Genomic DNA, 25,590 nt, shown 5'->3' with positions numbered 1-25,590 from the left:
TGAGGGCGGCGGCGCCGGCAGCGGCACCGGCAGCAGCGGGGCAGCAGCGGGGCAGCAGCGGGGCAGCAGCGGGGCAGCAGCGGGGCAGCAGCGGGGCAGGGCGGCCCCCCCCCGCCCCCCCGGCACCCCCCATCCCGGCGGCACTTCTGGGGCTTTCCGCGAGTCCGGGGCTTTTCCTTCCTCGGCCCCCGCGGCTTTCCCCGGGGCATGGAGCGGGCGGCGGGCGCGCAGCGCGGGGGGCGCCGCTGAGGCTCGGGGGCGCCGGGGGCGGCGGGGGCGGCGGGGCCGGTGAGCGGCGGAGCGGGACCGGGCTCCCCGCCGCCCGTCCATGGGCGCTCTGGAGCCGGCCGCCGGAGCCCCCCGCGCCGCCCTCCCCATGCTCAGCGGCGCCGCCAGCTTCGCCAAGGAGCCGCCGGGCGCCCGGGACGCCGCCGCCGCCGCCGCCTACTACGGCGAGCCCGGGGCCCCGGAGCCGCCCGTCCCGCCGCTGCCCTACGGCGCGCCCCCCGTGCCCGGCGGCTTCGGCGGCGGCGGCGGCCGCTTCCTCGGGCCGTGCCCGCCCTACCGGGCGCCGCCGCCCGCCGCCGCCCCGGCCGCGGGGACCGGTTACGCGGCGGCGGCGGGCGAGGGCTACGCGGGCGCGGAGCTGTACGGGGGCGCGGAGGGCGCCTACGGCCCCGGCGGAGCCCCCCCGCTGTGCCCCCGCGCCGGGCAGCTCTGCGCCCTGCCCGGGTACCGGGCGGCCGGCAAGGTGCAGGTGATGCTCAACAACTTCCCGCTGTGGGCCAAGTTCCACAAGCACCAGACCGAGATGATCATCACCAAGCAGGGCAGGTGAGCGCCGGGCCGGGGGGCTCCGGGGGCGCGGCGGGACCGCGGGGGGCCGGGGCTGGGGCCGCCGGGGCGGCGGCACCGGGACGGGACGGGACCGGTGGGGCCGAGGCTGCGCTGCCTCCCCTGCCCTCCCCAGGAGGCTGGGGCGGATGTGTCGGGGCTGTGCGAGTGAGGGGGGGTCCCCGAGTCTCTGGGGGGTCTTTCTGTGTGTGCAAAGGGAAAAAAATCTGGGGGGCGAAGCAGCCCCTCCCCCCCCCCCCCCGGGACTTTTTGGGCGAGTGGAGGCTGGTTGCAAAGAGAAAGGGGTCAGAGCCCACCGCCGGCGCAGGCTCTGCGGGATGTCTTTGGGGTCCCGTGGGGGTGTCCCTGTGTCCGTGAGGGTGGAACGGGGCCTCAGGACCTCCCGTGCCCAGGCTGGGTATGGGGACGCAGGCGCTGGTTGTGCCGGGGAGCGCGGGGCGATCGCCCCAGGGAGCAGCCTTCATCCGGCCTCAGCCCAGGGGCCGGATCCAGGGCTCGGCGCCGCAACAAGTGGGGAGACCACGGGCACGGGGGGTGGGTGACAGCCCCGAGCCCCCTGCGGCACAGAAATCCCCCACCTGACCTGCTGTCCCCAGGTGCCCACACTCCTCTGGGGGAGAGGCAGAGGCTGGGAGCCCCCCTGCCCCCCGTATGTGGGGGGGGCATTTTGGCAAGGTCCTGGGCACAAAAACAGCTGCTGGTGACACCACAGCTGGGTACCTGCTGTGCATCCTGCCCGCGGTGCTCGTAGTGGGGCCGCAGCCTGAACTGGGAAGGGGCTGGAGGCTGGGGCAGGACTGGGGAGTGTGCTGGGGGGGCTGAGACCCCCCTGCCCCTGCCAGCGCTCCCGCTCAGGGGGACTGGGTGCAGTGAGGGCCGTGGAGCCACCCCCCAGAGCTTGCCCTTTGGCCCCAGGCTGGAGTTTTGTGCTGAAATGAGAAGGGGAGCACAAACACGAGTGTGGGGGGGCGGGCAGGCAGGGTCTGGTGTACGTGGCGGGGCTTGGCCCTGCTGGTCCAGGCAGGGGGGGGCCAGCAGCACCTGCTGCGTGTCCCCGTGGCCGGGGCTCAGCTCACTGCCTGCGGCTGGCAAAGCCCCCAGCTCCCCCTGCTGTAGCCACCCCCCCCTGCCACCACTGTCCCCCCCCCCAGGGCTCGCTCTGCTCTCAGCCCCTTTTCCTGGGTGAGCGTCGGGGCCTGCGGCCGCTGGCAGCACCCCTTCTGCTGCCTCCCCCTCTCCCTTCCCTCGGCCGAGACAGGCGGTGTCACTTTGATGCTGAAACCAACCTGCTTAATGTGTTGGAAGTCTAAACGCGTTAGGGCCGCTTGGTTTGCCACGGTCCTTCCCGGGCCTGCTCCCCCCGGCCCCCCTGCCGGGCTCGGGGCCGTGCAGCAGCAAACTGTCACCGTCAGGGACGGGTGATGTGTCCCCCATGGGCCGGGGGGTGTCAGTGCCTTGGGGTTGTTTCCTGCCCGCCGTTGTCCAGGTCCTGGGGGGCCCCGCTGAGCTTCGCCCAGAGCTCTCCTCACGCTCCCCCATCAGGGGCAGGTGAGGAGGCAGTGCCCGTCCCCGCTGCCCTGGGCCTGGGTGCTGGGTGCTGGGAGCTTGGTGCCTGCAGAGACCCCGTCCTCTGCCCCGCTGCTCATTCTGACTCTGCCACCAGCTCCTGCCTGAAACCAGGCGCTTTGGGGGCTCTTTCTCTAGCTCCATCCCCCGTGAGAGCTCTACAGAGAAGCTGGGGTCTGGGGGATGTGTGGTCGGTGCTGGGGGGGCTCACGACAAACCCAGCCCCGGGGAGATGTCAAACCCAGAGCCACAAAACATCCGCTTCCCCAGACCCTGAGCTGCTTTTGCAAAAATCTCTGTGCAGGGCCTGGCTGCAGCGCTGCTGAAACACAGGAAAAACCCCAAAGCAGGGGCATGAAGGGAAAGGTGCACGGGGGCTGGGGCGCTCTGCCCTCCCTGGGGGGCTCCTGTCTCAGGGAGGGGGCTTGGGGGCCTCGGGTGCAGGTGCGGGTGGCCTTGCTGGTGCCTCTGGCAGAGCCGGGCAGGAAGAGGGACACGTTCCGCTGGGGTGAGGACCCCCCCACACTGGTCTACGCAGCCGCACAGCTCCCTCCTGGCCACCGTCCCCATGGAGAGGAGCTGAGGCCAGGTGGGAGGGGGCAGTGCTGGGTGACCCCCACCTCACCGCGGGTCCAAGCGGGGGGATTTACCCCACCAGTGCTCCTGCCCCAGCTCCGTTCCACGTCCCCCGCCTGCCCACACTGTCCTGTGCCCTCTCTTCCCTGGTGCAAAAATGCCCCCCCGGGCTCTCTGGTGGGTCCCTGCCCTCCTCTGCAGTGCCCGGGGCTCGGCCAGGGCAGGATTTCTGCGGAAAACCCCAAGAACTCACCATTGCCACATGGGCCATGGGGCAAAGGGTCTGGGGAATTCCTGCCACCGTTTTTTGCTGCGAAGCTGGGGCTGGCCGTGCCTTTGGAGGACGGGGGCTGGCTAGCCTTTGGGGACATCTTTGCCTTTGGGGACACGAGGGTTGGCATTGCCTTCAGGGGGGTGCAGGGCTTGCTTTGTATTTGGGGACACGTGGATTGGTGGTACTTTTTGGCAGGACACAGGACGCTTTCCAGTTGCCCTCTGCAGGGACTGGAGTTGTGCTTGAGGATGGTTTTGCTTCGTGCGGGTGCAGGGGTTGGCTCCGGTTTGGGACGTGCAGGAGATGGCCTCGCTCTGGGGCAACGCGGGGCCGGCTTTGCCTTTTGGGGGGACCCTGGGCTGCTTCGCCCTCGCTGGCGGCTGGATGGGGATGGGGACGGTGTTCCCAGGTGGCTGCACAGGGAGGACGAGGCCAGCTCGCCGTGCCGTGCCGTGCCGTGCCGCGCGGTGCAGCCGCGGGGTGGGGGCTGGGGCAGGTGCTGCAGGGGCTGCGCCGATCTCCCACGCGGCCGCGGTTCTTGCGGCCGCTTCGTCTGGGGCGCGCCGGGTTGCCATGGGGAGACGAGAGGCGGCTCAGGAAGCTGGCAGCCCCCCCGGTGCGCGGGCTCCGGGGGCTGCCTGAGCAAGGCTCCCTTCGGGCCGCCCGCTCGCCTCCCCAGCCAGGTTCGTCCTCACGTCCCTGCTCCCTGCGTCCCCGTGGCCCCGTGTGCCCAGTTCTCATGCAACCTGCAGCCCTGCGTCCTTGCAGCCCTGGCCCCTGGATGTGCGTGTATACCCCCTGCCCCCATGGCCTGACCCCCCCAGCCGCACCGGGCCCTGGTGGCGGGGGGGCACCTGAGTCGAGGGGTTCTTTCAGGGGCACCTGGGGGCAGCCCGGCAGTTGGGAGCCCCCTCCAGAGCTCCAGGGACAAAGCTGCAAAGGGGCAGACGCGGGAGGCTGGCGCCAGCTTTGGGGTGAGCACGGGGCTGGGCCGGGGGGGTCCCACACCCCCACGTGGCACCTCCCAAACCACAGGGGCCAAACCCAGGGGAGCCGAGTCCTGCCTGAGAAGCAGCCCCAGGAGCTAAAATGCCGGAGGATTTAAAAATAAATGCGAGGCTTGCGTGGTTTCGGGTCTTGCCACCGCCCTCCAGTGCCCCGGCCAAGCCCTGTGGTTTGCACCACGGCAGCATTTGAAATAAAAATCTCTCTTTGCTCCCCAATCAGCACAACTCTCGGGGAGATGGTTGTGGTGTAGCAAACAAAGTGCAAAACCCCAGAAAAATGCTCTTTTCTTCCTCCCTGCTCTTTGCAGCACCGGGGGTTGGTGCGGCACCCAGCGCGGCTGCCTGCACCGGGGCTGAGCTGCCTCCCGTGCTCACCAGGACCCGGTGCCGGGGGGGCATTTCCCGCGGGCCGCCCGGGGCCCGGTGCAGCCGGTGCCTCGGGGCCAGCGCAGCCCTCGCTGCCGCCCTTTGATGTGGTCGGGATTTTATCGGGGGCGGGAGCCCCGGTGCCTCGAAGCAGCAGCTTCTTGCTCACTTGGGACCAAACCTCAGCCGAGGCCGGGCAGGGATGAGCCCGGGGCCACCCCGCTTGGGCTCGGTGTGGGCCGGGGGCCGGGTGTCAGCCCCCCGAGCAGCCCCCCCAGAGCCGCAGTGCCGGGGGCTGCCGCCTGCCTCGGCCCCAGGCAGCGCAGGGCCGAGCACGTGTGCAGCTCCTTGCAGTGCGCTGCTTTCTTTTTCTTTTTCTTTTCCTCCCTCTCTCGCAAGGGCAATTTTGAGTCACCAGCACCCAGCCGGGCTCTGCGCGCTCTTTCCATTGCTCCTCGCCCGCTGCCGGCCACGGCCCCTGCCCCAGCGGCGCTTCCTGCCAGGGCGACGCCGAGCCCACCGGCAGCTTCAGGGGCTCACCAGCCCCAGCCTCAGCCCTGGCCCCCCCTCATATTTCTGCCTGCCCACCCCCAGCAGATGGAGAGGAGCAGGACGGGGCCGTGGGTTCAGCAGGGAGCTCCCCACCCTGCAGTTGCCGTCCCGAGTCCATCAGGCTCTGCCTTAGGGCAGGGCGAGAACCCCAGCGCTGGGGGGGCAGGGGCAGGGACCCCCCCCTTCCTGTGCCAGCGGGGAGGCAAAGCAAAGCCTGGGGCTGCAGCCAGGTCAGGGCTGGCTGCTGAGGGGGGGTAGCAGCAGCTGCCCCCCGGTGCCCACCCCCTGCCTGCAGCAGGGCACCCCGGCTGGCCACAGCAGCTCACGGCTTGCGGGGCCCGTTCCGAGGAGCCCCGGTTCCTGCTTTATCGGAAACGGCAGCACCATGAGGAAGCCGGAGCAGAGGGGACGAGCCACCCCACCCCCCCCACACACACACACACACCCCGACCTGTGCCCCCCACCCTCACCCGCTTGGCACTGGCACCCAGCCAGCGGCACAGGCTGACGGCGGTGCTGACGCTGGGGCTGGCCCCCAGCTCCAGCCTCTAACGGCCGAAAGTCCAGCAGGTGCTGAGATGCCCCCCCCAAAATGCCCCCCCTTGAGGAGCCAAGTTCTGGCTGGGGGGGGGCACGAAGCAGTGTCTGCAGCCCGGGCTCGAGGTCCTGCTGCGACCCCAAACCTGCAGCTGGGGCTGCCGGGGCCAGCGGTGGGAAAGCGGGGACTGAACCTGGGGGTGAGGGTTTGGGCCTCCCCCCCCTTTGTGCACAGGGACAGCGGGGGCATGGCTGTGCTGGGGGGGCAAACACAGCCCCTGACCGCAGGGTCCCCCCTGGCCGTCCCATCCCGTCCCCTCGCTGCCCTTGGCGCTGGCGCCCAGCCCGAAATAGCAGCGGTGTTGGTTTCCGAACCGGAAGGTGCTCGGGGAGGGGGAGGAAGGTGCCGGGGGGGGGGGGATCGGCCCCGGAGAGCAGCCCCCAGCTGCCGGGGTCAGTCAGCGCCGCGGGGCACCCACCGGGCACGGGGGGGGCTGGCGGCGGCTCCCCCACCCCCATGGGCAGAGCGGGGCTCACGGCCCCGCACCTGGTGCGGCGGGGCTGTGGGGGGGGGGGGGGTAACGCTCCCGTTGTGCCCCCCCCAGGCGCATGTTCCCGTTCCTCAGCTTCAACCTCTCAGGGCTCAACCCCGTGGCCCACTACAGCGTCTGCGTGGACGTGGTGCTGGTGGACCAGCACCACTGGCGCTACCAGGGCGGCAAGTGGGTGCAGTGCGGCAAGGCCGAGGGCAACATGCCAGGTACAGGCGGCACGGTCCCTGTCCCCCCCGACCCCCCCCGGGGCTGTGAGCGGGGTAACCCCCCCCGTGTGCCCCCCCCCAGGGAACCGCCTCTACCTGCACCCCGACTCGCCCAACACGGGCGCGCACTGGATGCGCCAGGAGGTCTCCTTTGGGAAGCTGAAGCTCACCAACAACAAGGGCGCAGCCAACAACGTCGGACAGGTACGGCCCCCTACCCCCCCCACCCCCGCACACACCTGCCCCCCCCCCCCCCCCCCCAAAAAAAATGCACCCCCCCCAACGGCCGCTGCCCCCAGATGATCGTGCTGCAGTCGCTGCACAAGTACCAGCCCCGGCTGCACGTGACGGAGGTGAAGGAGGGCGAGGGCGAGGCACCGTGCCCCTCCCCGCACACCCACACCTTCGCCTTCCCCGAGACCCAGTTCATCGCGGTCACAGCCTACCAGAACGCTGACGTGAGTGCGAGACCACCCCCCCACCCCCCCCCCCCCATTCCCTTCTTCCCCAGGCATTGCAGAATCCCCAGCACCCCTCAGCCTCACGGGGACCTCCGATACACCCCAATGTCGCCCCGGCATCACAGCAGCCCCTGGTACCCCCCCCCCCCCCCCCCCAGCCCCCCAGCATCATCCCGATGCATCACAGAAACCCCAAAGCCAACCCCCACCCCGACCCCCTCCCTCTGCCAACACCCTGGCACTCCGTGCAGCCCTCAGCGTCCCCCTATCCCCCCCCCCCCCCCCCATACCCCCTCTGCATCCCAGCACCCTCAGTGCCCCCCCCAGCACCCCATCCATCACCCCTGGTCCCCATCAGCCTCCCCCGCCCCGTGCACAGCCGCCCCCCCCCACCATGGGCCCTGGGGTGGGCATCCTGGGACTGCGGGGGGGGGGGGGGGAGGGGGCTACGGGCTGGAAAAGGGACAGGGCACAGCCCTGCTGGGGGGGCTGGCAGCAGCCCCAGCCCCCCCCCCCATCTCCACAACCCCCCCCCCAGATCACCCAGCTGAAGATCGACCACAACCCCTTCGCCAAAGGCTTCCGGGACAACTTTGACTCGTGAGTACCCCCCCGCCCTCCCCGTGCCCCCCGCCCCCCCCCCCCCCCCCGGCCTTGGGAGGAGCGTGCCCCCCCCACACACACCCACCGTGTCCCCCCCAGGATGTACGCGGCCTCGGAGGGCGACCGCCTGACCCCGTCTCCGCCGGACGCCCCCGGCTGCCCCCAGCTGCTGCCGGGCCCCCGCTTCCAGCCCTTCCTGCAGGAGCAGTACCCGCTGCCCCCCGGGCGCTTCTACAACGGGGAGCGGGGGCCCCCGCTGCCCCTGCCCCCCAAGGACCCCCCCCGCTGGTACTTTGCCCCCCAGCAGCCGCCCGCCGGGGCCCTGGAGTTCGGCGGCTACGAGGGGGGGTACGGCGGGGGCAAGCTGGTGCCCTACGGGGTGAAGCCCTTCGCCCTGCCGCCTGCCACCCACCCGCCTCTGCCCTACTACCCCGAGGGGCCGGCGGCTTTCGGGGGGCCGGGGGCCTGGGGCCCCGGGCAGTACGTGCCCAAGGGCAGCCCCGGGACCCTGGGCTGGTACCGGGAGCCCCGGGAGGAGAAGTGCAAGGAGGCGGAGGGCTGGACCCCCGAGCCCCCCGTTGCCAAGCCCGGCGAGGCCGCGGAGCCGGGGCTGTACGAGGCGGGCTGCAAGCGGCGCCGCGTGTCCCCGTACCCCTCCAGCGCCGAGAGCTCGCCCCCGGCCCGCAACGGGGACCTCTACGACAAGGAGCCGGGCGCTGACGGCAGCTACTACGGCTTCTACGGGAACTGAGCCACGGCGGTGGGGAGGACACAGACCCCCCCCCCCCCCCCCCCCCCATGCCAGGCACCCCAAGAAATGTCGGGCACCCCAGAGCCATGGCAGCAAAAACCCTTCAGGGGCTGGAGCCAAGCCCCGCGCAGGGCATCCTTGACCGTGCCCCCCCCCCCCCCCCATTTAACACCCAATGCTGGGAAGACTTGAGTTGGGGGGGGGGGGGGGGGCACATTCAGACAATCAGCCCCCAGTGCCACCCAGGTGGGGCCACGGGGGTGGGTGGGGGGGCGGTGGAGGTGGCCGGGGCCCTTTTTTTGTTCTCGGTGTTTTTTTTTTGGGGGGGGTGGGGGGGGTTGATGCTGAAATATTTATTGAGCCCCGCGCGCCGCGTGGGGTGGGGGCAGCAGCACATCGCGCAATAAAGGGGACGCTGCGGGTGACGCCTCCTCGCTCGCCTCCGGGGGGGCCGCGGGGAGGGAAACTGAGGCAGGGAGGGGGTGCTACCTGTCCTAAGGGACGGGGGGGGGGGGGGGGGGGGGGGGGGGAAACGACCCAAACACCCTGGTCTTGGAGGGGGGGGGTGGGCATCCTGAGGGTGAAGAAGCACGCTGCACACGGCGACTCTCTGCAGACTTTATTAGAGCAGGGCCCCCTGTGCAACGGGGGGGGGGGGGGGACGGGGGGGAGGGGGCTGCCCGCCTGCGGGCACCTCGGGACCCCCAGCCTGCTTTGAGGCCGCCCTGGGACTGGGCGGGGGGGGGGGGGGGGGGGGGGTGGGATGGGCACCACCAGTGCCCCCCCCGGCTCCCCCCCCCGCTATTTGGAATCACAGTTTTGCTTGAACGCAGGCGCAGCGGCTGCAAGGAGCCGCAGCTGGGCGCTGCCTGCCTGCAGCCAGCTGGGGGGGGGGGGGGGGGGGGCCCTGCACCCCACTGCAGGGGGCTCGGGGGGGGCCAGCCCACAGGGCAGGCAGCAGCCAGGGGGCTCAGCCCCGTGGGGGCCGCTACCAGAGCACCGCACTGTCCAGGTGGGCGAAGCCGGGGTCGAGGCGCAGCTTCCAGTAGGTGTTGTTGGTGACCCACGACTCCTTGCCGTTGGCGTCCGTCAGCCGCCTGCGGATGGGGGGGGGGGGAGTCGTGCCTGGGGTGCCCTCAGGGACACCCCCTCCCTCCCCCCCGTGCCTCGGCCGTGGGGTTTCCCCCATTCCCCGCGTGCCCCCCGGGGCCATCCCCGCTCCCCGCGTCCGCTCCCAGGGCCCCCAGCCCCCCCGCGCCCACCGGAAGAAGCGCGCCTGGTGCGTGATGTTGTTCTCCTCCATCACCCGGCGCCGGTCCCGCTGCAGCTGCTCGATCTGGCGCTTCTGCGTCTCCGCCGCCGGCACGTTGCCTTCCTCCAGGTACCTGCGGAGGCCGCGCTGTGAGGAGCCACACGGCCCCGACCCCCCCCCCCCCCCCCCCCCCCAAACCCCCGGACCCCCCAGAACCGCCCCGGGCCGCGTGCCGCTCACCGCTGGTCGGGGCGCAGGCGGGTGTCGGTGGAGGGCAGGACGCGCCGCAGCTCGGGCGTGAGCTCGTTCAGCTCCAGGGCGAACTGGGTGAAGCCGTAGTTCCTCTCGTGGTCGTGGGGCATGGGGTCTGGGCGGGAGAGATGCACTAAGCGCCCCGCCAGCACCCCCGGGCAAGGCACCCGCCTGGGACAGGGCACCCCAGGGCCAGGGCAACCCCCGGGACAGGGCACCCCCCCGGGGCAGGGCACCCCCCCGGCACGACCCCCCCGGCACGACCCCCGCTCCTTACTGGCTCTCCAGACGCAGTGCCCCGGGGCGGGCCCGCGGAACAGCCCCTCGTGCCACTTGCCGGCCAGGCGCTCCACCACGGTGCCGCTGCGGCTCAGCACCGCGCCCTGCACCTCGTTGGCCCCCGCGCCCCAGTACCGAGCCTGCGGGCACGGCACGGTGGGGGCGGGGCCTCGGGGGGTGGGGCCGCGGGGAGGGAGGGGCTATGGGGAGGGGGCGGGGCCAGGGAAGGGTGGGGGTCGTGTAAAGGGCGGGGCTATAGCGGAGGGGCGGGGCTATAGCGGAGGGGCGGGGCCATGTGAAGGCATGGGGTCAATGGGATGGGGCGGGGCCATGAGGAGGGGGCGTGGCCGATGGGGGTAGGGCCGCTGGAAAGGGGCGGGGGCACGGGGAAGGGGCGGGGCCAATGGGGACGGGGCAACTATGGTGCAGTGATTGGATGAGCGTGTTGCTAAAGGGGCGGGGCCAAGGCTGGAGGGGCGGGGCCAGGCTATGGCCATGCAAAATAGCACCCCGCAGGGGCGTGGCCTGGGCGGGTGGGCGGAGCCATGGGGGTGGGCGGAGCCATGGGGGGGGTCGCACCTTGCAGAAGGTGAGCTTGCAGTGGTAGGAGGCGTCGCGGGTGTTGCGGATCAGCACCTCCCCGTAGTGCTCGATCCAGCGCGGGCCGCTGAGGACGTTGTGGATGCAGGTGGTCACCTTGTTCCACTCGAAGTGGTCCCCGGACCTGCAACGCACGTGGGTCAGGGGGCGCGGGGGCACAGCTTGGGGGGGGCACGGGGCCGGGCGCGGGCTCTCACCTGGGCAGCTGGACGTTCACGGTGCCCATGGGGACGATCTCCAGGGATTTGCCCCAGAATTTGTTCTTCCACCTCATGTCTGGGGACGGGAGGCGGTGAGGCCCCACACCCCCGGCGGCCCCCCCCCCCCCCCCAACAGCCCCCCTGGCACCCACCTTGCCAGAAGACGAAGTTGTCGGACTCAGCGTGGCAGGCGGAGATGGGGGGGTGGTGGCAGACCTGGGGGAGGAAGAGCCGCAAGTCCCCGTCCCCGTCCCGCTCCCCGTGCCCGCTGCGGCCCGGTGCCACCGCCCAGCGCTACCTGCTCGCTGATGAAGCGGAAGCCGCGGTCGGGCCGCACGCACTCGTAGGTCTCGCCCAGCACCGGGTTGAAGGGCTTGCTGCCCGCGCGGTAGAAGGTGGAGGCGTAGGCGGACACGGCAAAGGCGGCCACGAAGACCTGCGGTGGCCACGTGTGGGTCAGGCCCCCCCCCCGGGGGTGTGACACCCCCCCCCCCCCCCGTACCCCCTCCATGTCCCGCACCAGGCGCTGCCGGGGGTCGCGGGCGCGGGCGGCGCGGTCGAGCAGGGCGCTGTACTCGAGCTCCTCGCAGAGGCGCTGCAGCGTGTTGAGCGGCTCGTTGAGCTGCACGGGCAGCGCCACGCGGGACAGATCCTTCCCCACGCTGCTCCGCAGCAGCCCCCACAGGCTCACGTCCCCCGGCGGTGCGGGGGGCGCGGGCAGGCGGCTGCGCCGCTGCGGGCCCGGCCCCGGCAGCTCCAGCGGGGGCAGCTCCGCCGGCCCCCCCGGGCTGTCTGCTCCTGTGGGGCAGGGGGGACATGGGTCGGGGTGCCCCCGCGGCAGCACCCCACACCCGTCGCCCCTCCGCAGAAGCCCTCTACCTGTTTGGGGGTGCCCGGGCCCCCCCGGCTCAGCCGGGTCCTCGCAGATGCTGTTGGTGGCCTCGCTGATGCAGGACTCGTCATCTGAGGCCTGGGGATGGGCACAGCGGCCGTCGGGTGGGCTATGGGGGCACCGGGCTGCGCCGGGGGGTGGGACCCCCAGGGGAGATCGGGATGGGACTGGGGTGTCTGGGACACAACGCGAGGGCGGGACGGTGGGGGGACCGCAGGACAAGGGGAGCAGGAGCAGTGGGGGGCACCAGCAGCACCTGGCCCCCACTGCTGGGCTCAGAGACTGTAGAGCCCCTGAGCACCCTGCTGAGGGGGGCTATGGGGGGCTGCAGGGGATACAGGAAGGGGGGGGGAGCATGGAGGCTGTGGGGGACTGCTACTGGGCTGGCTAACGGGGAGGGACAGGGGAGAGAGAACAAAGAGATGAACCGACAGGAACAGCAGCAGCAACAGCCGGGGGGGCACTAAGCAGGTCTGCAGAGCCCCCCCTGCCTGACCCCCATCCTGCCTGAATCCCCCCCCCACACACACACACCTCGTTCTCGGAGGAGCTGGCGGAGAGGAAAACCTCGCAGGCGTCGAAGAACTCGGTGTGCGAGTCGGCCAGCGAGGCGATGCTGCGCTGCGAGCGCTGCTGCTCCCGGCCCTTGGCTGGCAGCGCGTCGGGCTGGGGGGGCAGGCAGCGGCTCAGCCCCCGCCCCAGCCCCCTGGAGCCCCCCCCGGCCCCTGGCCCCCTCACCTCGTCGGGGTGCAGCGAGGCGAAGGAGTCCAGGGTGGTGTCGGAGGAGACAGAGAGGGAGTGGAAGCGGCGCAGCCCGTCCCGCGGCTCCAGGCTCGGCAGGGCAGCCTGCGGGGGAGCTGAGCTGGGGCCAGGGCTGGGACCCCCCCATCTCCCCCCTACCCCAGCCCACGAGAGGGTCGTGGGATCGCCCCGCCACCGAGGGACCCCCGGTACTGGGCTGAAGCCCTGCCGACCCACAGCACCCACCAGAGCCCAGCAGCACCCCCCCGGCTGGGGCAGCCCTGCCCGCGCCCCTCACCCCAGTGGGGCCAGCGCTGCCCGGGCGCGGGGCTGAGCGCCGCCGGTCCAGCGCCTGCCGCATCTCCTCCAAGCGAGCCCTCTCGGCCGTCAGCGCCGCCACCACGCTGCTGAGCGAGCCGTGCACTGCGGGGACAGGGGCAGGGCGGGGGGTTGCAGCATGGCCCCCCCCGCAACCCCACACCCCGCTCGGTGCCCGCCCCGTCCCACCTTTCTGGGCCAGGACCCAGAAGCTCCGCTGCAGCTGGCTGTACTCGGGCGGGAGGCTGAAGGGCAGCTGGCCCTGGCAGGGCTCCAGGTAGCGCGAGAGGTTGGGGACAGAGCCGTGCAGGCGGCCCACCTGCGAGGGGCACGGGCTCAGCGGGGGCTCCGGCCCCGGGCTCGACCCCACAGCGGGCAGGACGCCCGCACCCGCCTCACCCTGCCGATGGAGTCGTCCTTGGCGAAGCTCTGGGTGCACCAGATCCTGGTGCTCCTCCTGCCCTTCTTGGGCCTCTCCGCAGCAGCTGAGGGCTGGGGGCAGGGGCGGGTGGTGAGCGCGGGGCGAGGGGGCCGCGAGGCTCGGCCGTGCACCCTGGCGCTCACCTGGCCGCTGGAGATGAGGGGCGCGGAGGGGATGCGGTGCAGGGACTCGAGGCTCTGCAGCATCCCCGTCAGCTCCCGCAGCTGCTCCTGGCATGCCGACAGCTCTAGGGAGGGTGCACAGAAGCTGGGTCAGGGACAGGGACGGGCGCCCTGTGTCCCTGTGCCCCCTGGCGCCCCGCTCACCGGCCGAGCAGCGCTCCAGCCCCTCGCTGTCCTTCAGCCACGCGTCCACCTTGTCCCGGGAGCTGGCAAGGGCAGACAGGGCGGGGGCGCTGCCCGAGGGCAGGATCCGTGTCCATGGGCCCTGGGGACAGAAGGGCACCCTCAGCAGCCCTGCTCACGGACATGGTCCTGCACCACCACCCCAAGGTGCCACCGACCTGTGCAGCGGAGGGGGTCCTCCCGGCGGGACCCCCGCTGGGGCAGGCGAGGGGATCCGGCCTCTCGCCCTGGTGATGAGAGCAGAGGCTGCTCACCCAGCTGGCAAAGAGCTCCGGGGACTTGATCTGCAGGACAGAGGCCAGTTGGGGGGGGGACGTGACACCCCAGCCCCCTCCAGCAGCCGCTGGGCACCCCCAGACCTTGAGGTGGTAGATGTTGTCCTCCGTGTCCAGGTCAACCCGCTGCGCCTTCTTGTTGACGGACATGACGGACTGACGGACGTCGATGGCGCCGTGCAGCTTGCCCTTGAGGACCTGGGGGGCCCCGGGACTCTCGTTAGGGGGAAGTCTCCCTTTCATGTAGGGGAAATGGGGTCTCTCCCACCCTGTGCCCACGGGGAGGTGGCGCGGACACGGCCCATACTCACATCCTGGCGTGTGGTGGCATACGTCAGGATGCCGTTTTCCAGCACAAAGTACCTCTGGGGACAGAGAGGGACAATCGAGAGAGGGACAGAGGTCGATCCCTGCAGCCCCCCCACCCAGGGGCAGAAATCCCACCAGGGCTGGGCACGGCGCCCACGAGCAGCCGGGTCGGGCTCTGCCCGCACCCCCGCCCCGCTACCTTGTGCCAGCCCTTGAGGGGCCATTTCCTCTTCTTGAGCAGGAAGCCCTCCTGCCGCGGCGGCTCCCGGCACGGGCTGCCCCGGCCACGCGGCTCCTCCACCACCTCCCAGCTCTCCGAGCCCTGCGGGGAGCGGGCGTCAGCGCGGGGGTCCCCCGGCACGCGGGGCAGCCAGGGCGCCCCCCCCGCCACGTCCCCCAGGGGTACCAGGGCCTCTCTTCATCCCCCGCTTAGAGTGGGACGAGGCCCCCCACGGCACCCCGGCTGCCCGCTGGGATCCCGCCGAGCCCCCAGCCCGCAGCCCCCCGACCTGCTGGACGCTGCTGTGCTTGGAGGACACGGTGCTGTTGGAGCGCGACAGGGCCCTCCTGGGCGACGCCGGGTCCTTCTCGTGGCTGCCCATGGCCGGGGGGGCCCCGCTGAGCCCCCCCCCGGTCCGTGCCGCGGGGCTGGCGCTCCGAGCTGGGCCCTCACGGCCCGGGCAGCGGGACCGGCTGCGAGGAGGGGGCGCCCGGTGAGGGAGCCGCGGGGGGGGGGGGGGAGCAGAGCCCAGCCCCTGGGCGCCCACCCCCAGCACCCCCCGGCCCCGCCGTGCCTCAGTTTCCCCGGGCGCAGGGCGCCGGCCCCGGCCCGCCCGCCTTATCTCGCCTCCGCCGCCGCCTGCCGGGTCCAGAGTCCGGCCCCGCCGCCCGCCCCACGGGGCGCTGCCACGGTGGGGGGGGGGGAGGAACGGCCCCGGTCCCGGTCCCGGTCCCGGTCCCGGCAGCGCGGCCCGGGGCGGGGGGGAGCGGGGCCGGCCCCGTGCGCCCCGGCAGCGCCGAGACCCCCGGGCGTGCCCGCAGCCCCCGGCCGGGCCGGGCCGGGCCCCCCCCGCCTGCAGGGGCCGGGGGCGCCGCGGGGACGGGGCCCCGGGAAGGGCTCCCCCTCCGCACCGACCCCCCCCCCGCCCCCAGCACTGCCGGGGACCCCCGGTGCGGAGCAGGAGCCCCGCCGGCACCGGGCGGCAGCGACCGCGAACCCGGCCCGCAGCGGAGGGGACGGGGCTGGGGGTCCCCGCGGGACCGGCCCCGGGGGTTCCCCGCCGCCCCCGACCCGGTCCCGGTCCCCGTCCCCCGGCTCACCTGTGCGGGCGGCGGGCGCCGAGCCGGGGCCGGGGCCGGTCGCATCCTGCCCGGCGGCTGCAGGAAGCGGAACACGGAAGGGGGCGGAGGCGCCGGGCCGGAGCCGCTCGGCTCTGCCCCCTGCACCGTGGAGGACCGGAGCCGGCAGCGCCGGGGCGCCCCGGGACCCCCCCGCACACACCCGGGGCAGCTCCGCCGCGATCCCAGCCCCGCTCCCCTGCACCGGAGGCTTCGTGCGCCGGGATCTGGATCGGTCCTGGGGGATCACCCTGCGCCCCCCCTCCCCCTCCCCGAGGAAGGGGGCTCGTCGGGAACGGCCGAGCCACGGTCACGACCCCCCCGCCCCGCACCCCACCGGCCCCGGGAGCACCCCCCTGGGGCTCTGGGGCTCCCTCCCACCCCCCCGCCGCTCCCCCCGGCTGAGCTGCTCCAGGAGAGCCCCAGAGCCGGGCACAGCTCAGCCTCCCCCCGAGGAGGCAGTACGGGGCAGGAGCCCCCCCACCCCGCCCCCCCAGAGACGAGCCAGCCTTGGGATCGCTGCCACCACCAGCGCAGTTTAATGGAAGCAGCCCCGCAGACGCAGCTCCACCAGCGCCGAGCTCTCCGCAGCGCGCCCCTCCGCACCCCGGCCGCTGGGTGCTGCACGTCCTCCACACCGCCACGGCTCTGCCTCCTCCCGCCGGTCCCAGCGCCCCTCCGGCCGCCTCCCACAGCACCCGAAGGCAGCCGGGTCACCCCCTGTGCCGCTGGTGCAGGCAGGGGGAGCAGAGGGAAGGGACGAGGCGGGCTGCAGGGCCGCGCTGCCCCCGGCCCCCCGCCGGCTGCCAGCACGCAGCAAAACTTTGACCCCTGTCCCCCTGTCAGTGAAGAGCCGACCCTCGACCAGTGCACGGGGCTGAGCAGGGGCTGGGGGTCAGGGTCAGGGTCAGGGTGCCCCGGGGCTCTGGGCGGGCTCTGGCCCCGCCGGGGTCCCCCCCTCGCCAGCCCCGTCCCGCAGCTGGCGGATGTGCTGGTCCAGCAGCGCCGTGAGGTGCGCGGCCCCGTGCTGCAGCAGGGAGCACGTCTGGGAGGGCAGCAGCGCCAGGGCGCCCACCGTCTGCCCCTGCGAGGCTTCCAGCGGGGGCAGCTTGGCGAAGTTCTCCACCCCCTGCCTGCTCAGGATGGTGTTGTCAATGCAGGCGCCTGGAAGAGAGGGTGAGGCAGGGCTGAGGGGGAGCACCGGGCTGCGAGGAAAGACTGTGCTGAAGCGCCACGCACTGAAGCCTCCCAGGACTCTCGCCACGATAATACGGGACAGAGGACAGCTGCCATGCCGCAGGCAGCGCCCCCTGTGCCTCTGCCCCACACCAGCAGCTCCCTGCATCCTTCCCCTCCCTGCCACCATCCAAAGCTGTCCTGGAGGACCCCCGTACCGGAGGAACCCCCTCTCCCCAGCCCCAGCAGCATGCAAGAGCCCCGAGCTCGGAGCTGGAGGACAGAGGCAGGGGCAAGGGCAGGCTCTCACCCAGCAGGTTGACCTGCGGCACTCCCTTCAGGACCCGCAGCATCTCCTTCGCCTTCGTTTCCGGGCTCACCAGAAGGATGTTGCGCCCCACGAAGAGCGGGAGGAGGTTCTTGTAGCGGGACTGGGACAGCACGGGTCGGACAATCTGCGGGAGGCAGCTCTCAGGACGCAGCGGTGGAGCACGGAGGCGGCACCGGGGCTGCTCAGCACCGCCCTGCCTCTGCCCCCAGCCCTACCTCGTTCAGGAAGAACTTGACCTCGATGTTGTGCTTCCGGAGGTAGTGCCTCATGAGCACCATGTCATCCCCGGGCATGGAGTTGTACTGGCACACCGCGATCATCCGGCTGTCCCGGAACACCTCCTCCACCTGCCGCCGTAACAGCCGGGCGTAACCGTTCTCCTGCGGGGAGCGCGGCGATGGGGACAGCCGAGGGCCGAGGGCTGCCCCCACCCTGCAGCCAGACCCGGCGAAGCGAGGGGCTGCCGCGCACCGGGGGGGGGCGCCCGCTGCGGCACCGGGCAGCCCGCAGCTGGGACAGCTCCATGCGGGCGGCCCCGGGCCTGACCCCCGGCACGGCTGCGCCCGCAGCGGGGCCCACACACGGGGCACTCGCTGCGCAGCTGCCCGGCGCCCCCGGGGCCCCCGTCACCTCCCCGCCGCTCCCCCGTTACCTCCTCCTCTGGCTCGGCGGCGGGCCGCAGGCAGCGCTCGGGGACGGCGGGGCGCGGCGCCAGGTACTCGGTGAGGGCCATCAGCTTGTGGCGCTGGAGGTGCACGGCCTTCCAGTGCCGGGTCACCGCCTTGGAGCTGCACCGGGCGAGCCGCAGGGCGGGCAGCCAGCCTGCGGGGGGCGGCGGGGCAGCGCTCGGGGACGGGACGGGACGGGACGGGACGGGACGGGCCTCCCCCACCGGGCCGCGCTCCTGCCCCTGCCCCTGCCCGTGCCCACCCCATGTCCCTGCCCGTCCCCGTGTCCGTGCCCCCGCCGCTCACCCCGACCCCGTCCCCGTGCCCGTTTCCCTGCCCGTGTCCCCGGTTCCGGTCCCCGTGCCCCCGTCCCCGCCGCTCGCCCCGGCCCCGGCCCCGGCCCCGGCCCCGGCCCCCGGCCCCGGTCCCCCCGGCCCCCGGCCCCCGGTCCGCCCCGCCCCGCCCCGCCCCGCCCCGCCCCGCCCCGCCCCGCCCCGCCCGCCGCTCACCCCGCCGCCACGGCGCGCCGCCGCTCAGCGCCGCCATGTTGGCCGCGGGCGCGCAGGGCCTGGTGGGCCGGCGGAGGCCCCGCCGCCGGGCCCCGCCCCTTCCGGCCCGTCCCGTCTCCTAGCAACGGGCACGCCGCGGCCTGCCCCCGCCCCCCGGTACCGGCCCCGCCGCGCCCCCCCCGGCCCCCCCGGCCCCCCCCCGCGCCCCCCCGGTGCCCCCGCCATGGCCGGGCGGGACCGGGCCCGGCCCGGGGCTGAGCTCGGCGGCCTGCAGGGGGTTCACGGCCTCGGCCTGCGGCCGGTGAGGCACCGGGGGGAACCGGCCCGGGCCCGGGGGTCGGCCCCTCGGGGGCGCCGTGACCCCCCCGACAGCTGGGCCCCGGTGCAGTTCGCAGAGGGCCTGGCGGCGCTGCCCTCCGGGGCGTGATTTGGGCGGGGGGCTGGCACTGCCCGCCCGGTGTCTGTTCGGGTCGGGTGTGGGGAAGAACGGCGTTACCGGAGGGGTCCCGAGGCACCGGGAGGGGCTGCCCGGGGGGTGGGGGGGTCACCGCCCCTGGGGGGGGGGGTCTTCAAAAGGCGTTCGGATGTGGAGCTCGGCGGTAGGGTTTAGTGGAGGACTGGGTAGTGTTGGGTCATGGGTTGGACTGGGGGATCCTGGGGGTCCCTTCCAACCCGGACGGTTCTGGGGTTCTGTTTTCTAAACCCGCCTGGGGAGCCTCAGGGTCTGCCCGAGCCCTGCTGGGCTCCCGGGCTGCCACAGCGCCCGTGCCCTCCACAGAGCTCCTGTGGTGGCGGTGGGGACGCTGTGTTGTCCTTGTGGGGCTGGAATGATCCTACAGGGCCCCTGAAGTCTGACTTTCCGCGCGCTAGCAAATCGCGTTGTTGTTTCTTCATGTTGTTGGCGTTGTTTTTTTCCCCAGAACCGAATCGAGAAGATTGAGAACCTGGGCTGCTTTCCCAGCCTGCGGTACGTGCGGCTCCTGACCCTAAGGACACGGCTTCCCACGGCCCTCCTGACCCCCTGCGTGCTCAGGGGAGCACAGGGGAGCCCCTGCAGAACCAGCGGGCTTTGAGTTATGGCAGGACCTCACGGCAGTTTGTCACAGGAGCTCGCCATCCCCAGACCAGCCCGTCACCTGGCGGGGGCCGCAGCGCCCACCCCTGCTGTCCCTGTGCTCCGCAGATTCCTCTCCCTGGCTGGGAACTGCATCCGCAAGGCGGAGAACCTGCGGCCTCTGCAACACTTGCGTTTCCTGGACCTGTCCCAGAACCAGATCCAGACGCTGGACCCAGGTGGGAGGCACGGCCGGCCCCGGTGGTGGCCTGACTCTGCCCGGGCAGTGCCCAGGCACGGGGGTGACAGCGGCAGACTCCTGGCCCCATGTCTGGGCTGTGCTGGGGCCTGTGGCACTCGGGTCCCAGCCGCAGCTCCAGCAGAGCCACCCCGTGGCTGGGGCGCACGTCCCTGTGGGGCACTGGGAGCCAAGGGGTCTGCTTCCCCCCCGTGCCCTGCTTCCTGCCCGTGCCAGGCAGAGGTCACGCAGGTGGGCTCACGCTGCCCCGGGCCTCCAGGAGGCTCCCGTGGGTGGGTTTTGGCAGAAGGGGAAGGGACAGAGGGGCGTCTCCCTCGGCCCTTCTGTAGCGTTTCTAGCGTGGCACCAGGCACTGTGCTGGCAGACGGGTGAGAAAGGGAACGGTGACAGTCTGGGAAAGGAAAAAATCTCTGTTCTCACTGTCGGGCTGTGAGGAATACCCGTTCCCTCAGTTTGCCCAGCTGGGAGACGAGAGGCTGCTTCCCACGGCGGGGCTGTGGCCTCAGGAATGTGTGTGAAGCGCTCCGGGAGGTGGCGGCGCTCAGGGGTTTGCTGCACGCGCAGCTCCATGGAGCAGGAGGGGCTCAGGGCTCTTCTCAGCCTCTCTTCCTTCCTTCCACCCGTGCAGATGAGCCGCCCCGCAGCCTCCGGCTCCTGGACTTAACGGGAAACGCGTGCACCCGGCAGCCCGGGTACAGGTGGGTCGGGGGAGCCCTGGTGGCGATGAAGGGGGAGAGCGAGCCCCCAAACCCCGCGAGCCCCTCAGCGAAAGCAGCCCCCACACGTACTCAGCACCTCACCCGGACCCAGGAGGTCGGAGCCTGACTCTGCCCGGGCTGGGGGGCTGCAGCGCGGGGGCCGCGGGGTCACGGTGGCGGGGGAACGGCTGCTGCTCACTTGGTGCTTGCAGAGAGCCGGTGGTGGGAGCGCTGCCCCACCTGCTGCAGCTGGACACCCGGCCCCTCCGCGGCTGCACGGACCCTGCCCCAGGCGAGGAAGAGGAGGAGGAAGGTTCTTCCAGCAGCGAGGACGACGAGGAGCTGTTCTCTGAGCCAAGTGCCCCCTTCACTGCAGACAAAGGTGCCCGGGCAGAAGCAGGACACACGGCTTGTGTGGGGGACAAGCAAGCCAGTCCCCCTGTCCCCAGGGGTGGCAGCAGGGGCAGGGGGCTCGGGTGGCCGCGCCAGGCCCCCCTGTGATTCTCCCCCCTCCCGGGCAGATTTCTTTGCAGACCTTCACCAGGAGCTGGCCGGGCGCTCCCGGCGGAGGCAGGGGGAGGCCCTGGAGGAACACCGGAGCCGCCTGCAGGGGCTGCGGGGGCTGCTGCTGCCCCCCCCCGCTGGGCTCAGCGGGCACCGAGACCTGCCGAGCCCCCAGCCCCGCGGCGGGGGGAGCGGCCCCAGGCGCCAGGCAGGCTCAGCCCCGTCCCCACGCGAAGCAGGGGCCGCAACCGTGTCCCCCCCCGGGCAGGGCAGGCCGCCCCCCCGCCCGCAGCCAGCGCCAGCAGGAGCCAGCCCCGCAGCGCGGCCCTGCGAGGGGAGACAAGCAGCAAAGGAGCAAAGAAAGAGGCAGCACCCCAAGGACCCGGCACCGGCACAGCACCAGTCAGGATTAAAGCCTCTTTATTCCTACAAGTCTCTGTCTGCAGCTGGGTCCTACGGAGGGGCTGGGCAGGGGCAGCCCCGCTCCCCCTCCCCGTCGCCCCCTTCCAGGCCACGGCCCTCCCTTCGAGCACTGCTTCTACTGGGGCGCGTTACAGCGCTGGGGGCTCCGCGCCCCCGGCAGGGCTGGAGGTGCCGGTCGAGCCGTTCCCCTCCGAGCCGCCAGCACGGGGAGGCTGCTCCAAAGCGGGAGGAGGCGAGGAACCGGGGCAGGGCACCGGGAAGGTTTTCTCATCCCCCAGACGGGAGCGATGCCATGGGGGGGCCGAGCTGGAGCCCAGCCTCAGCTCCTCTGCCCTCCCAACCCACCTGCGCAGGGTTTATTTGTAAAACTTCATCTCCGCATCCACGCAGTCGAAGAAGAGCTCAGCCAGCTCCTCCGGGCTGGGGGCCACGTCCCCCCCCAGCAGCGCGTTCACTGCCTCCAGCCCCTGCCTCTCCAGGTCCCGCAGCGTCTGCTGGAGCTTCTGGCCCTGCTCCTGGCGGGGTCAGGGGCAGAAAAGCTGAGGCCAGGCACCGGCAGGGCATCCGACCGCCTCCCCATCACCGCGGGAGGGCACGAGGGCCAGCGGGAAGGGCTCTGCGGTACCTGGTCCCTGTCCATCAGCTCCAGCGCTGCCTGATGCCGGCGGTAGAGCTCGTGCCGCCGATCGACCGTGCTCTGGAACCGCGGCACCTTCTTGGCAGGGTCATCGCTGAAGCTGGGAGACATCACCTGCGGCGCGGGCTTCAGGCCGGCCACGAAGACGAAGGGCTTGAAGACAGACCTGCCGGAGAGGAGCCGGGGCCGTGACACCACGCGGACGGATGCTGCTCCACCGCAACAGCCAGCACAGGGCACGGCTCTGCCTCCTCCCCGCCACCCCAGGGCCCCCCGACCACCCTCACCTCGACGGGTCTGGGGTGGCCGTGAAGAAGTGGACGCAGGGCAAAGCGGGGTCCCGGGGCAGCACAGACACCATGCTGCCCGCCGTGCGGAACCCCTCCGAGTCCACGCAGATGCCGCTGGCCTTGTCCCGCAGGATGGCCATGAACGTCTCCGCCGTGATGTGCCCTGGCAGGGGAGGCAGAGCCACATCACCACCGGCTGCCGCGGCCAAGGGGAGCGGGGAGATGCCAGGGCGAGATGGGTACGGCCGTCCCCATGCCCTGGTCCCTGTCCCCATGCCCTGGTCCCGTCCCCGTCCCCACCTGCGTGCTGCCTCAGCAGCTCCTTGCCGGCGCGGTAGCGAGCCTTGGCGGCCTCCATGCGGGGGGGCTGCTGCTCCAGGGAGAAGGCCTCGGCGAAGCTGAACTCGCCGGCCCCGCTCCACCAGCCCTGGCTCCGGGCTCGCTGCCGCAGCTCCGCGTGCTCGGCCGTGATGTCCGTGCCGATGCTGAGCTGGTTGGAGATGTTGCGGCTGCCTTCTGCGGAGGTCGGGGCGGGTCAGGTGAAGGGGAGGCCCGAGGGGACAGGGCTCCCAAAAAACAGCCCAGCCCGAAGCTGGGGTAGGCGAGGCGACGGCAGGACTGTCGCCCAGTACAACCAGTGCCCCCTCACCTTGGATCCGCTGGGCCGCCCAGTAGCGGCCGGCCGTCTCCAGCACCCAGGCCTCGCCGCGGTCAGCCAGCAGGAAGGTGTTGTGGTAGACGAACGGCACCGGCTCCTCCTTGCAGCTCCCGCCCTGGCCGTGCCGCTCCAGCAGGGCCGTGATCACCTCCAGGGCTTCCCGGGCAGAGCTGCCCCGCTCCAGCCCCAGCCTGCAGCGCCGCGGGCACCCGGTCGGCCTCGCGCCCCGGGGGCCGCGGGGGGCAGTGGGGGACGGTGCTCACCTCACCAGGTCCATGCCCAGCAGCGCCTCGTCCTCGCCGACGGGCTCGCGGGTCCAGACGCCCTCGTTGCCCACGCAGACCCCGTGCTCGTTGGCGCCCATCTCGGCGCCCCACAGCCACGCGGGCCGGCTCAGCACCACGGCGTGGGTCCTCTCGGCCTGCTCGATCTCGATGTAGGTGCACTGCGCGGCACGGGGACGGCGGCGGCTGAGACCCAGCGCGCTCCTCACGCCGCCCCGGTGCCCCAGCGCGCTCTCACCTGGACTCTGTCCCCGGGGCGGTGCGTGGCGGCGGGGACGTAGACGATCTCCTGCACCTCGCGGCGCGGCCGGTCGGCGTTCTTGCCGAAGATGACGGCGGGGGCCGCGGTGTGCGGGGGCAGCGCCACGAAGCAGTCGCAGGATGAGGGCGCGGGACCCTGCCCCGCCATCCCGAACCGGGCAGAACCGGGGCGCGGGGGGGCACCGACGGGGGCGTCACCCCCTCGTCCCTGTCCTGGACGTGTCCCCAGGACCCCCGCCCCGGGCTGGCCCGGCCGGGGGGGCACCGGCGCCTCCTGCCCCGGGGCCTTGCGGCTCCGCACCGACCGGGGCCGCCCTCGACGACCCGGGGGACGGGGACCCCCCGCACGCACAGCCCCGGTTACCGGGACCCCCCGTGCACGGAACACGGCTCCCGCCCGCCCCGCCCGAGCCCCGTTACCGGGACGCCCCCACCCCGCGGACCTGCCGCTGCCGCCGCCGCCGCCGCCGCCGCCCGGTCCCGCCCCCCCGGTCCCCGCCCGCCCCCCCCCGGTCCCCGCCCGCCCCGTCCGGTGCGGCCGACGGCGGCGCCCCGTGGCCGGAGGCCGCAGGACGGCGTTACCGGGCCGGGGCCCCCCGCTGCCCCCGGCGGGTCCGAGGGCGGCCGCGGGGTGCAGGACGCGACCCCCGGGGACCCTCCCGGCCCCCCCCCCCCGCCCCCCATCCCCGCACAGACGGAGCCGGAGCGCCGGGCCGTGGAAAACTCGCGGTTTATTCCGGTACAAAACGAGCCCCCGCCCCCGCAGCCTCCTCCCGCACGGCCGCCGCCCCCCGCCCGGGGCCCCCTCCCCGCCGCCCCCGGCCGGCAGCGCCCCGGCCGCCCCCGGGCGGGGCTGGGCGGGGAGCCCGGGGCCGGCGCTGCCGGTTCCTCCCCGGCCCGGGGCGCTGCCGGGGGGGGGACGCGGCGCGGGGGCAGCGCGGGGCCGGCAGCCCCACGCCGCAGCCGGCCGGACTGGTTCGGGCGGGCGGGGGCCGGCCTCCGGCCTCCCCGCCCGGTTCCGCAGCCTCCGTTGCCCCATCGCGGCGGGCAGGGGCGGGGGCCGAGCGCACCTGGCCCCCCCCCCGGGATCACCCGGTACCGCCCCGAGCCCTCCCCGGTACCACCCGGGGCTCCGCGCCCCCCCACCCGACAGGCACCGTCGGGGGCACCGGGAGGGGGGGGCGGCTCCGTGCTGGGAACGGCGGCGGGGGGGCTGCAGCCCCGGGCCCCAGCGAGACTTCACCTCGGGAGGGGTCCTCCGGGGGCACGGGGCGGGACCGGGACGGGACGGGACCGGGACGGGGACGGAGACGGGGACGGGGTCGGGACCCTGCGCCGGTCCCCGCCCCCCCATCACAAAGGGCCGCGGCTACAGCTTCACCCGGAGGCGTCCACCCTGCCCGGGTGGCAAAGCCTGGCTTCACCTTAATAAAATAATAATATTAATAATAATAATTAATAATTAATAATAATAATAAAACAATCGAAACCGAAGGCTGCGGGGCGCCCTCTGGGCACGGACCCCGCTCGACTTCACCTCCACCCCTTCCCCCCCCGGACCCCGGGGGCGCTCCGAGCCCGGGCAGCCCCGGACACGGCCCCCCCCGGAGCCCCAGGATCGGGGCCTCCCAATCTCCCCCCTCCCCGGATTCCCAACCGGTGTGAACTGGTGCCGGCTGCGGGGCAGAGCCGGTGGCCCCGGTGCCCCCAGCAGCCCACCCTGCCCCCAGCGCGGCCCCCAGCCCCTCCCAGGTCCCAGCTCCTGGCTCCTTTGCCCAAGGGGTTCTGCCAAAACCGGGGGGATAAAACCCAAAAGGTCGAAAACCCGAGCGTTTCGTGGACCACCAGCCGGGGGATGAAGGACAGATGGGGGGTCCCTGGGGGAAGGGGGACAGCCCCAGAGGAGGGGAGATGTGGGGTCCCCTGGGGGGGGACACCCCAGGACGTTCCCAGGAGATACGGGGACCTGGGAAGGGACAGACGGGGTCCCCGGGGGGACAGGCAGCATGCACAAGGGGACAGGTGGATGCCCCCTGGAGTAGGGGGTCCCGGGGAGGGACGGTTACAGGGCCCCAGGGGACAGGCAGCATGCACGGGGGGGGGCAGCTGGGGGCCCCGCAGGTGCAGGGTCCCCGGGGACAGGCAGCATGCAGGGGGGCGGGCGGAGGTGCCCGCAGCTGCGGGGTCCCCGGGGAGGGACGGCCGCGGGTGCCGGGGGGGGCGGGGGGAGACCGGCGGGCGGAGGAATGCGGCCGCCCCGGCTCTCCCGGGGCCGCGGCCGCCCCGCG

The 25,590-nt window shown here is 73.1% G+C and overlaps 5 protein-coding genes across 6 annotated transcripts; 2 read left to right on the top strand and 3 right to left on the bottom strand.

The window, feature by feature from the left end:
- Positions 1–328: 328 nt before the first annotated feature.
- Positions 329–8,576, top strand: TBX21 (T-box transcription factor 21). The gene is given in 7 exon segments (XM_040537100.1): positions 329–834; positions 6,339–6,493; positions 6,576–6,697; positions 6,793–6,951; positions 7,493–7,554; positions 7,657–8,236; positions 8,238–8,576. Coding segments are annotated over 7 exon segments (1,797 nt in total). The 3' UTR covers positions 8,451–8,576.
- A 336-nt stretch (positions 8,577–8,912) lies between these two features.
- OSBPL7 (oxysterol binding protein like 7) lies at positions 8,913–15,603 on the bottom strand. 2 transcript variants are annotated; one of them, XM_040537097.1, is made up of 23 exons: positions 15,533–15,603; positions 14,722–14,905; positions 14,412–14,534; positions 14,215–14,268; positions 13,988–14,101; positions 13,787–13,912; positions 13,590–13,710; positions 13,407–13,510; positions 13,242–13,334; positions 13,032–13,161; positions 12,823–12,947; positions 12,522–12,629; positions 12,318–12,449; positions 11,771–11,861; positions 11,412–11,689; positions 11,190–11,327; positions 11,044–11,107; positions 10,889–10,967; positions 10,671–10,815; positions 10,090–10,231; positions 9,801–9,927; positions 9,571–9,693; positions 8,913–9,405 (listed from the first exon to the last, which is right to left on the bottom strand). In XM_040537097.1, exons 2-23 carry the CDS (start codon positions 14,812–14,814, stop codon positions 9,297–9,299), a joined length of 2,619 nt encoding a protein of 872 aa, XP_040393031.1. In that variant the 5' UTR covers positions 14,815–14,905; positions 15,533–15,603; the 3' UTR covers positions 8,913–9,296. The 2 variants fall into 2 exon arrangements, with proteins under 2 accessions (XP_040393031.1, XP_040393033.1); XM_040537099.1 differs by having other exon boundaries at positions 11,412–11,683.
- A 463-nt stretch (positions 15,604–16,066) lies between these two features.
- On the bottom strand, positions 16,067–18,347 carry MRPL10 (mitochondrial ribosomal protein L10). The gene is made up of 5 exons (XM_040537095.1): positions 18,235–18,347; positions 17,710–17,879; positions 17,273–17,437; positions 17,037–17,181; positions 16,067–16,714 (listed from the first exon to the last, which is right to left on the bottom strand). Exons 1-5 carry the CDS (start codon positions 18,269–18,271, stop codon positions 16,458–16,460), a joined length of 774 nt encoding a protein of 257 aa, XP_040393029.1. The 5' UTR covers positions 18,272–18,347; the 3' UTR covers positions 16,067–16,457.
- Positions 18,348–18,432: 85 nt separating this feature from the next.
- Positions 18,433–20,760, top strand: LRRC46 (leucine rich repeat containing 46). The gene is made up of 5 exons (XM_040537096.1): positions 18,433–18,535; positions 19,155–19,201; positions 19,358–19,527; positions 20,176–20,245; positions 20,458–20,760. The coding sequence occupies exons 1-5, from the start codon at positions 18,458–18,460 to the stop codon at positions 20,744–20,746; spliced, it is 654 nt and encodes a 217-aa protein (XP_040393030.1). The 5' UTR covers positions 18,433–18,457; the 3' UTR covers positions 20,747–20,760.
- A 392-nt stretch (positions 20,761–21,152) lies between these two features.
- On the bottom strand, positions 21,153–23,745 carry SCRN2 (secernin 2). Its single transcript, XM_040537094.1, has 7 exons — positions 23,280–23,745; positions 23,021–23,202; positions 22,749–22,948; positions 22,400–22,615; positions 22,097–22,262; positions 21,798–21,975; positions 21,153–21,687 (listed from the first exon to the last, which is right to left on the bottom strand). The coding sequence occupies exons 1-7, from the start codon at positions 23,448–23,450 to the stop codon at positions 21,529–21,531; spliced, it is 1,272 nt and encodes a 423-aa protein (XP_040393028.1). The 5' UTR covers positions 23,451–23,745; the 3' UTR covers positions 21,153–21,528.
- Positions 23,746–25,590: the final 1,845 nt, after the last annotated feature.

The sequence above is a fragment of the Cygnus olor genome, chromosome 25, assembly GCF_009769625.2.
Source record: "Cygnus olor isolate bCygOlo1 chromosome 25, bCygOlo1.pri.v2, whole genome shotgun sequence".
Classification (NCBI taxonomy): Eukaryota; Metazoa; Chordata; class Aves; order Anseriformes; family Anatidae; genus Cygnus; species Cygnus olor.
The sequence above is the reverse complement of the archived record's forward strand: the minus strand, read 5'-3'. Positions and strand labels throughout refer to the sequence as shown.